The sequence below is a fragment of the Vombatus ursinus genome, unplaced genomic scaffold (genome assembly GCF_900497805.2).
Source record: "Vombatus ursinus unplaced genomic scaffold, bare-nosed wombat genome assembly UNPS02010320.1, whole genome shotgun sequence".
NCBI lineage: Eukaryota > Metazoa > Chordata > Mammalia > Diprotodontia > Vombatidae > Vombatus > Vombatus ursinus.
Genome location: NW_020950098.1, coordinates 1,201,204 through 1,212,710, shown reverse-complemented (window position 1 = coordinate 1,212,710; position 11,507 = coordinate 1,201,204). Strand labels below are relative to the sequence as shown.

The window sequence follows — 11,507 nt, the reverse complement described above, 5'->3', positions numbered from 1 at the left end:
ATATACAAGCAGACAAATAGCTGCCTTCAAAGAGCTTGTATTCTTATACAGGAAGGCAACACAGAGTGGAACAGAAGCTAAGACTCTTGGAAGTCACAGGGGTGATGAGTGAAATCATGGGGTGATGGCTGGAAGTCCTTCCAGGAATTTTAGTGTTGTTTGGATTAGTAATTTTTTGGTCTTTCTTTTATTTATTTTTTTCCACTCAGCAGTATTTTATTTTTTCCAATTGCATGTAAAGATAGTTTTAAACATTCACTTTTGTAAGATTTTGAGTTCCAAATTTTTTCTCCCTCTCTCCCTTTCCTCCCTCCTCCCCAAGACAGTAAGCAATCTGATACAGCCTATACAAGTACAATCCTATTAAACATATTTCCACATTAGTCATGTTGTGAAAGAAGAATCAGAACAAAAGGGGAAAACCACGAGAAAGAAAAAATAGTATGCTTTGATCAGCATTCAGACTCCATCATTCTTTCTCTGAATATGAATAGCATTTTCCACCATAAGTCTTTTGGAATTGTCTTAGACCATTATATTGCTGAGAAGTGTTAAGTCTATCAAAGCTGGTCATCGCACCATGTTGCTGTTAGTGTGTACAGTGTTCTGCTGGTTCTGCTTACTTCACTCAGCATCAGTTCGTGTAAGTCTTTCCAGGTTTTTCTGAAATCCACCTGCTCATCATTTTTTATAGAACAATAGTATTCCATTACATTCATATACCACAATTGTTCAGCCATTCCCCAGTTGGTGGGCATCCCCTTAATTTCCAATTCTTGGCCACCACAAAAAGAGCTGTTATAAATATTTTTGTACATGTGAATCCTTTTCCCTTTTTTATGATCTCTCTGGGATACAGAAATAGTAGTGGTATTACTGGACCAAAGGGTATGCACAGTTTTATAGCCCTTTGGGCATAGTTCCAAATTCCTCTCCAGAATGGTTGGATCAGTTCACAACTCCACCAACAATGCATTAGTGTTCCAATTTTCCCACATCTTCTCCAATATTTATCATTTTCCTTTTTTGTCATATTAGCCAATCAGATAGGTACAAGATGGTACCTCAGAGTTGTTATAATTTGCATTTCTCTAATCAATAGTAATTTAGACATTTTTTCATATGACTATAGATAGCTTTAATTTCATCTGAAAATTGCCTGTTCGTTTGGGTTAGTATTTTAGAAGTAGAAAAGGGAAATGGTAAGAGAAAGAGCAGGTTGGGCATGAGAAAAGATGTCCAGTAAACATCAAGATGGGTCTAGGACTGATTAGATATGATGAACTCTCACTAATAAGAGGCACAGATCCTCAGGGCAGGAACTAAAAGCCCTAGTTGGAGGCTGAGAAACAGCTTAGCAGAAAGATAGCCAGAATTGTACCAGATGAGCTTCCTCCCAATTTCCCATCCTAAGGTAAAGGGGACCAGTGATGAGCACTGGAACTAGGACATACAAAGTCAAATAGTTTGTGAATCAGGCTCTTTCGGTCACGTCTAATTCTGCCATATTCATTAGACACGGCTCAAGGAAATCATTTCCAGACTTGAAATGGTGAGCTGAGGATTTCCTAATGCTGGGCCTGAACTCACATTAGGTTAATATTCCCCTGAATAACATGAATAATTCTGATTGTGGTCTTCAAACCTGGATTTGAAAAATAGTCATTCCAATTCCTTTACTTTGAGATTATATGCTATCCTTCATGGATAAAGATGGTGATTCTTATTGGATCTTAGGATCATGTCCATTCTTCATTTTTACAAATGAAGAAATAGAAGCCCAGGGACATTAAGTGACTTGCCCAATGCCACAAGAAGCACTGCTTACTTGCCATTTTTCCTCACAGTCACCTGCCTATCTACTATGGTAAATAGTTAATAAGTATTTGATGAATAAATAAAAGGCAAGCAAAATTTGTTCTCTCCTTAAACTAGTCTCGTGAATTGGTTTTTTCCTTAGAATGGAAATTAGTCACCCAAGTCATGTGACCATTAGTCACTTCGAAAGAGAGATAAGGAAAAGGTACTAAAGTTATTCCTTCATGTGTAATGAAATATGACCTGTAAAATTCTGATGATTTGCAGCCAAACCTATGAAGACGAGTCTTATTTATACTGTCCTCAAGGGACACAAATATATGTGACTTTCAGGAAGTCATTTAATCTCTTTAGCCCTTAGATTTCTCATTTGGAAAAAAAAAAGGCTTAATGATTTAAACCCCATGTGCCTCAGTTTCTTCTTCTTTCAAATGAGGTGATTGGATTAGATGGCCTCTGAAATGGCTTTCAGCTCTCAAGGGTATGCTCCTTGAGGCTGGCTTCATTTATGTGACTGGACCAAGACCTCCTCTCCTCTCTTCAAATAGCAATGTGACTGGATTGGCCTAAAGGTAAATGGATTCACTGGTAATAGTTGAAAGGTCTACAAATATTTATTAAGCCATCACTATGTGCCTGGCACTATGCTAAGCTCTGGAAATACAAATACTAGCAAAACAAAGGCAACCCTGCCCTCGAGTAGCTTACATGGTAGAAGACCTCACATCAAAAAGAGCTGGGTGGGAGAGGAGGCAGCAGAGTATGGTGAATCAGATGGGGAGTGGTGGGGAAGGGGGGCCACTGCCAAAGAGTGAAGGATGAGTGGCCTGTGTACCTCCTCAAAATGGAAATTGCTGGAGACACTCTTAGCTAGACTTTTGAAACTGTATTTGATTACAAATATTTATACTGATCTTTTGAAAGATTTAAAAACAAGACCCATCGAACACCATCTTCATGACATCCTTGTTGGATGTACGGCAGCAAATAAATGATCGACTGAATAACTCTTTAAACTTGAATTTATCTAATGATGACCCTCCAGGAGAGCAGATCATTTTGAGTCTCTCATTAGGAAACTCTCAGGAAGAATTTTCTGGCTCATCTGAAATTAAGTTCCTTTACAAGAGAGAGGAACACTGTAACATTTAAAAAAAAATCAAAACCAAGAATTATTCCAATAGGAATAATTCATATTTATACAACACGCTAAAGTTTACAATGATCACTGAATTGAGCCTGAGAACCTCCAATGAAATCCACCACTAAGTTATCTCTCTACCCTCTAGGTTTTGACTTCCTTATCTATCACATCATAGGTCTGGCCTGGAAAATCCCTAAGATATCATCTGGCTCTGCGTCTGATGCCCTTAGGTATTATCTCTGTTTTTCAGATGAAGAAACTAAGGCTCTAAAATAAGTCATTTGCCCAAGGTCTTCTAGCTAGCATGTATAACAGCATGTTTCAAATTCAGTTCTCGCTTGGCACCTGATCTATTAGTCTTTTCCATGATCTCATGCTTCTTCTATGCAAGATGAGAAGCCAGACAGACCTCAGGAGTCCTTGAACACCCACAAAATTTGTCCATCAGGAGTCCTTGCCATGGTGCTTAAGAGGACAGATTCACAAGGCACTGAATTTGGAAGTCACTTAAACTCTGTGATCCCCAATTTCCTCATCTGTGAAATTAAGATAATGATACTTCAATCAAGTTCTCTTCTGTATTTTTCACATTCTGCCTTACATTATTTTGTGTGTGTACATTTCTCATCCCTTCTCCCTCCTCAACTGTAAGCTACTTGAGTGTATTTTTCATTTTTGTCTCCCCAGCACCTAACATAGTGCTTTGTATATGTTACATGGTTAAGAAATGCTTGTTTAATTTTAACTTTTTGACTTAACAACAAGATTGTTATAAGGATTAAAGGAGATTATGTGAACATATATTATAACCAAAGGAATTATCAGTTTTAATATAAAACTATTTTTTTTTAAAAATGTTAGATTTCTAGTAATTGGAAAATGTCTCGCTCTCAAAACTTGCGTTGGAAGTTGTATGTTTCATGGTAAGATTGCAGATGGGGGGGGCAGGTAGGTGGCACAGTGGGTAGAGCACCGGCCCTGGATTCAGGAGGACCTGAGTTCAAATCCAGCCTCAGACACATAACACTTACTAGCTATGTGACCCTGGGCAAGTCACTTAACTTCATTGCCTAGCCCCCCCCCAAAAAAATTGCTGGTTTGATGTTCATGTGGGCTAGAACCTTAATGACAGAATCTCAAAGTTGGAAAGGTCCTTGAACATGAATTTGGACCCAAACAAGAATCCCCTCCCTAACATCCCTAACAAAGGATCATCCATCAAGCTCTTGTTTGAAGACCTCCAAGGAGTGGCAAACCTACTACCTGTGTCAGCCCATGTCACTTTTGGACGATTGTCATTAATAGGAAGTTTTTCCTTATCTTAAACCTAAATCTCTACAATGTCTGCCTTTTGTTCCTAACTCTTTGATCTGGAAGCAAGAAGTACAAATGTACCTCTTCTTCCTTCCAACAGCCCTTCAAATACTTAAAGACATCCCTACACCTCCCCCTATGTCTTCTAATCTTTCTTGTCTAGGCTAAACATTCTTTCCATCAGTCCTCCTGTGACATAATCTTGAGGTCCTTTCCCATTCTGGTCTTGTTCTCATTACATTTATCCCTCCCACATCATGGGGTTAAAGGAGCAACACTCCCAAGATCTAGAAAACCCCCGTAGATTTTTTTGGCCCCCCATACCAGAGAAGAAGTGTGTATATTTATTGTATTAAAGGATACAATATGTTGATATTATACAATACTATACATATATTTTATACATTTCTGAGCTTCTAAACTTCTTCTGTGTCATCTGCTGGCTTTCCAATGTTGTCTGTGGGTCCCACAAATCTCCTAAAAAATTCCCATTTAATTTCTTATGCTGACCCACAATATATCGAAACTGCAATGGGGAAAGTTGCAATGTGGAAGGGAAAATTGTAATTCTGTATTTCATTAATCATTAACAATAACAACCCATCAAATTTGAAATGAACACGCAAGGCACCTTAATGGATAGTGACAATAAGATAGTTTTATAATGAACATATTCTGTAGACATTGAGAGCAAGGAAACCATTGATATGTTTCAAAAATAAACTACATTGTTACTAAGTGAGATAGGAGTCCATTTTATTCTATTGCAAAGCTAATACAGTTATTTGAAGTGCCTATTGAGGTCTGCTCTTGGTATGGACCATGGATAACACCAGTGGAGAAAGAATCATTCTTGCTATCGGGCCTATTTCAGAATGCTGTGAAGATGATGATGCCCAAGAATACAAGGGTTTCTCTGATGTGGCTTTACGTTACCTTGTTATCCTGTGGTAGCGTCTTCATCTTTGATCCTTCATGTCAATCTGCAACTTACCATCTATGAAACCTTGTCATGGGAAGACCAAATTCTCATTTTGTGTAACCATTGGCTGATAGGAATCTCCCCCTTGTGCACTTTTTCTGCATCAAGCAAAATATCTAGCCGAGTTTGGGCAACATTCCTAATACAGCAAAATGACCTCATTTCTTCCAACTTGATTCAATCAATGGTCACAAGCATAACCCCCAACGCAATCGGTTTTTCTATTGTTGATTCTACTATTAATTCTCATACTCATTTACCATCTGCACCCTTCTCTCAGGGGTATACTAGTGCCAGCTCTTATGGGCTCAGAACTGTTCAATTTTCAGTGTGAGCATTTACATCTTGGAAGTCAGCAAGCTACAAATCAGGGCTTGATTTATTGTGTTGTTGATTATCAAGACTCAAGAAAATGATGGAGGAAGTGTTAACAATATGTATGAAACTTAGTTTTCAGAGAGCCAGTTATTAGACATTTTACCATGCCTGTCTTTGCACATCACAACCACCATAATTCAGGATCCCATCACCTCTCATCAGGATTATTACAATAACTTCCTAATTGATCTCACCACCTCTAGTCTCTTTCCTTTGATTTACTCTCCACACAACCTTGGGGAAGATATCTATTTCCAAATAGATATTTTCAAAATACAAAGTTGAAAATGTTACCTCCTACTAAAAGATTTTAAGTGCCTATAGGCTAACCTGAGATTAGCTAACCTTTCTGTAAGAAATTATTTTTAGTCACTTAATTTTAATATAATTCGTTTCCTTTGTAATCCTATGTGTTTTATGCATTTTTAAAGCATCCTTCTGAGAAGGGGTTCATAGGCTTCAACAGGCCACCAAAGGGGTCCAGGACACAAGGAAGGTTAAGAACCCATGGCTTAGGATAACATACAAAATCCTCAGTAGTGGATTTGCCATTCACCTGGCTCCCATTTGCCTTTTGCTAGCTGCATGACTTTGGACAAGTCACTTAACCTCTCCAGCCCTCAGTTTCCTTTCTAGTTTTATCATTACTTCTTTTCACACGCTTTCCATTCCTATCAAATCTGCTCATTGTTCACTGTGGTGGTGTTGTCATTGAGTCATTTCATTTGTGTCCAGTTCTCTGTGATCCCATTTGGGATTTTCTTGGCAAAGATACTAGAGTAGTTTCTCATTTCCTCTTCCAGTTCATTTTACAGAGGAGGAAACTGAGGCAAAGAGGGTTAAGTGTCTTGCCCAGGGTCACACAGCTAGTAGTCTGAGGCCAAATTTGAACTTAGGCCCTCCTGACTTCAGGACCGGTGCTTTATCCACTTCACGACCTAGCTGCCCCATCTGTACTTGACATTTAATCTTACACCTACATACTAAGTGTTCCCCTTCTTCTGGAACCTATTCTTTATTCACCTCCACATGACAGAATTCCTAGCTGCCTTCCAAGCACAGCCCAAATGCCACCTCTTACATGCAGCCTTTCTTTATTTACTCCCACCTTCTTACAATTGCTCTGTATATGCTATGCAAATATGTGTATACATATACCTACATATACATATACATAAATGTGTATGCACATTTGTATATGTTTTGTATACACTTACTTATGTCTTTCCCAACCCTGTCCCCTCCAGTAGAACATAAGCTCTTAGAGGACAGGAACTTTTTTGTTTTTGTCTTTGTGCCCCTTAGGCCTATTGCAATACTTTATACCTAGCAGATGTTTAATAAACATGCATTTGTAGAATTTAATTAAAGTACACAAGATTCTGATATTCAAATGTCAATCAATCAATAAGTATTTATTGAAAACCTACTATGTACCAGGCACTATAGTAGGCCCTGGGAAGATAAAGACAAAAGTGAAATAATCCTTGCCTTCAAAAAGCTTACATTCTCACAAGCAAAAGAAACATATACATATGTACATGCATACAAGCATACATGTGTGTCGTACGCATACACATACACACACAAAACATGTACAAATTACCTTAGGAGAGGGAAGAAACAGGAAAAAATCATGCAGAATGTGGTGCTTGAGCTAAGTTTTGAAAGAAATCTGGGATTCCCAGAAAATGATGCTTATGATAACTTTATTTGCTGACCTAAATGGGACAGTCAAGCCCAACGGGTGATCTGAAGCCCTCTAAACCTTGGGCTTATGCTCCACAGCATTCAGAGCTGAAGGAGACCTTAGAAAACATCTAATCTGATCCCTTTGTTTTACAAATAAGGAACCTGAGGGTTAGTCTGACTAAGTGACTGCCAAGCAATCAGTAGAGGAGCCAAAAGCTGAACCTTCTAGCTACAAAATCAAATAAGTAATTTTATTGCCACTGATCTGGCTTCCCTTGATCCCTATTTCCTGGAATTCCTACCTTCCCTTCACCCCTCATATACCATTCTTACTCAGAGTTGACTTCTCTGATAGCTATAGTCTTTACACTTCCGTATATCTCAAGGTTGACTGGTATGGCATGTAGCTGAATTAATTTTTTGACTACCCACCCAAGGCACTAATAAAGGGGGAAAACAGGTAAAAGACATGGTCTCTGCCTTCAGGGAGTTTATAAGTCATTTGAGGAAATATATGTTTGTCATCATCAAACAACTAATATTTATGCAGGGGAATAGAGGGGAAAGGATTGAACATTTATATAGCACCTACTATGTGCCAGACACTGTGCTAAACACTTTACAAATGTTATCTCATTTGATCCTCATAACAACCCTGGGAGAGTGATACCTCCTTAGGACAATCAGATTTAGAATTTTAAAAGATCTTAAATATTATTTAGTGAAACAGGTGAGGAAACTCTGTCCCAGGGAGGCTGATCAGTTGCCTGAGGTCATGCAAAGATAGGTTGTGTTGGTACTTTTCTGATCTTAGGTGAACAAGTGTCTGCCCTAAGATAGATGTGTATACACTTGGAGGTGACTTTATGAGTTTAAGGGGTCCAGAGGTTCTATGTCCTTTTGGTCAGAGCTGATTGGTGGCCTGGGGAGTAATCCTGGCAACTACATTAGCATTCTTAGAGAAGATAACCACTAACAAGAAGATTGGCCCAAGATTGTCCCACTTTCCAGAAGACATAGACCAGGAGTTGTTTGGACAGTTAAAAGTCAATGTGAAATGTAAAATGTCTAATCATCAGTCCTGCAAACTGCATTTACATACTGATTATTTTTAGTATCAACCTCCTGAAAAAATACAATAGTAGTTATAAGTTAATAGTTAACCAAATATAATAGTAGTTATAAGTTAAGTGATTGTTCTTAAGTTATTGTTAAGTGATAAGTTGTTCATTTGATGGGAATCTATGAGTCTTTTCTGTCCCTCACCAGTTCCTTTGTGTGTAAAAAATAAAAAGCTGTCCCATACCAAATTTACATTGTGCATTGAATGCCTTTTTAACTCCCTCCTTTGGAGAGGCTTTAGTCATGGGCTAACACACCTAATCCACAAGTAAGGAGTCAATGGGGCTTGAGGGTTTAATGAAACCTAATGTAATAAAAGGGCACCAGCTTCTCCTTTAGAGTACAGGTCCTCCAGAACCGAACTAGATCCAGAACAAAGGGGCTTCTTGAGGATAAAAAGGCTGAGAGAGGGCAGTGCCCCAGATCCCTTTGCTGAGCAATGGTTCTTAATGTTAGATGTAGGACTCAGGTGAAATAATAGTTTAATAGCAAGGAATAGTAAAGAGTGATAGGTGTTATCCCCATTTGACAGATAAGTAAATTAAGACTCGAAAAAAGTAAGTAATTTGCCAATAAACACACAACTAATAAGAGCCAGGACTTGATATCAAATCCCACAAGTCTAATCAAATCTATTCTCCCCTCTACCATTCCATATCATCACTAAAAAGTGACGGTGAAAGGACAAGACAGAAAAATACTTGCAAAAATCAAACTTTTATTTAACCATACTATTGATCATATAAACCAAAGAGTTATTTCCCATCTGGGTGCACTTCTAGTTTTAAATAGTATTGCATAGCTGTAGTTGGTACATTCAACTCGGATATTGCATTTTTGAAAGGGTAACACATTCAAGTATTATGTGACACAGAAATCAAATAGAAGAAAACAATTGGCTCAGAATGCAGACTTCAGACTGAAAAGTCTCTTCATTTGTAGAACTTCACAAGGAAAAACAAATATACCTTGCTCTTCACTGCTGTGTGGACAATGATATTCTTCCAGACAGTAGTGAAATTCTGCAATCTGCATAAGAAAAGCCCATTTGGCAGGGGGATTTTGTCATAGCTTGACACAGGATGGGTGGAATATAAAAATCATAAATAATCATTGAATATATATAGTAATAGATATTTGTTTTTAATTATATAACAGTTGATATCATAAATAGTTGGTCAGTGTGTCCAAAATATATATTTATATAAATAATCTAAATTATTAAATATTAATAAATAGCAAATAACTTGAGAATTGCAGGTGGAAAGACTACTGTTTGATTTCTCCTTGTTTTCTGTTCTGTCTTCTTTTTCTCCTTCTGAGATGAGGTTTGGATGAGAGGTCATTCATGATAAGGGCTAATTCAAATATAGCTTTCTTTTGGACTCTGAGGTCATTCACCTGTTGCAAAGGGGGAAAAAATGCGATATTAATTTCTGATGTCCAGGTCACCATGATATAATATATGTGGAGTACACTAGGAAATTCTCCAGGTAAAAGACACAAGAGCAAAACATCCCTTTGTTACAGAGAAGCACATAGTTCCCCTTAGATAATTTTTGTTTTGGTAGATTTATTGATTTCTCCAGCTGTCCAGAAAAAAATAAATTCAGTCCCTAGTAAAGTAGTGATGGGTCATGACTATACATATATATATATATGTATATATTTACATGCGCACACACACATATGTATGTGTTTCATATATATGTATTGCCTGTGTGTATGTATGTATATATATGTATATATACATATATACAAATATACAGATATATATTTGTTGCTGCAAAATTCTTAAAGAAATGAAGTGGAGAGGAACTCCGGATAGTTCAAAAAAGTATTTTACTTCTCCAGGCCTCAGTTTCCTTATCTACAGATATCCTTATATCCTGGGGGGGGGAGGGGAATGAACACTCAATCCTTAGATCCTTTCTGAGACTTTCCACATTTTCACTAAATTGCTTTTGTATGTCACCTTGGTGAGTCCGTTCACTATCACCATTAATATAATCTCTATGAAACAGAACAATGACAACTTTTTAAAAATGTAAAATTATGAACTACAGTTAATTATCCTCCCAAGTTTTATTAGTTTCCTCCAAGAGGCAAACTCTACTATTTGCATGACCTCATACTATCCATAGGGAGCAGCATATTTAACAAAAGGAGGGAATATTCAACTTTTTTCTTTATGCTGCTCCTAATTTTCCTTAAAGCTCTTATTCCAGTGCTTAAGTCACTGTACTCTCCATGCTACCAAACTTGCTTCTTTGTTGTCATCATCTCACGTTCCTGAAATCTGCAATAGACCATCAGAGTTCTGAGGGACCCTTGAGGTCTGGTTTAAACATTTCAGTTTACAGAGGATCAAACTGAGTCCCAGAGATTGGAAATAACTTGGCCAAAGTCAACCAGCTAGTGACTGGCAGAAGTAGGGTCCAAATACAAGCCTCTAGACTCCTAATCCAGGGCTCTCTCTATAATGCTAAGGCAATTAGGGGGTTATTATAACTGACTAATAGTAAAACATGCTACATGACACTGGCTGGTCATGTCTGCACAGAAGTTTTAATCACTTAAGCCTACCAGTGTCAAAGGGGTTCCCTTGGGTTCCCGTTATAGCTAGAAGGAGAGTCCCCGTCTTTCTCCAGGCCCACTACTACCTCAATGTGGTTCCCAGTCACAACCGGGAAGAAATTCTGTCATTGCCAGAATATTTAAAGTAATGTATTTCACTGTGCCAGGGGGCAGAAACAAGACAGAAGGGTATTAAGTGGCAGTGACAGGAAGGTAGATTTGGATTCAATAGAAGAAAGAACTTCTGACAAATGGAGCTGTCTAAAAATGGAATGAACTCCTCATGAAGGAGGGAGTTCCTACTACAATCTCCCTTATTCAGAACCAATGCCAGTGGTACAGAACTAATTCATAATTGTCACAACCGTTCTTTCATATTGTGTAAATTTCTGTCTCCTCTTTTAAAATAAATAAATAGATATATAAATATACACATACATAGATAAATAAATGGATAGATAGATAGATAGATAGATAGAT

General features: G+C 37.8%; 1 protein-coding gene across 2 annotated transcripts in view; it reads right to left on the bottom strand.

Annotated features, from left to right (window-relative positions):
- Nucleotides 1-9,148: 9,148 nt before the first annotated feature.
- The window catches only part of IFNG (interferon gamma), a 5,524-nt gene continuing 3,165 nt past the window's right edge, over nt 9,149-11,507 (bottom strand). For both annotated transcript variants that reach the window (XM_027854201.1, XM_027854202.1), the window contains exon 4: nt 9,149-9,851. In XM_027854201.1, the coding sequence (XP_027710002.1) occupies nt 9,720-9,851 (132 nt within the window). In that variant the 3' untranslated portion in view covers nt 9,149-9,719. The remainder of the gene's footprint in view (nt 9,852-11,507) is intronic.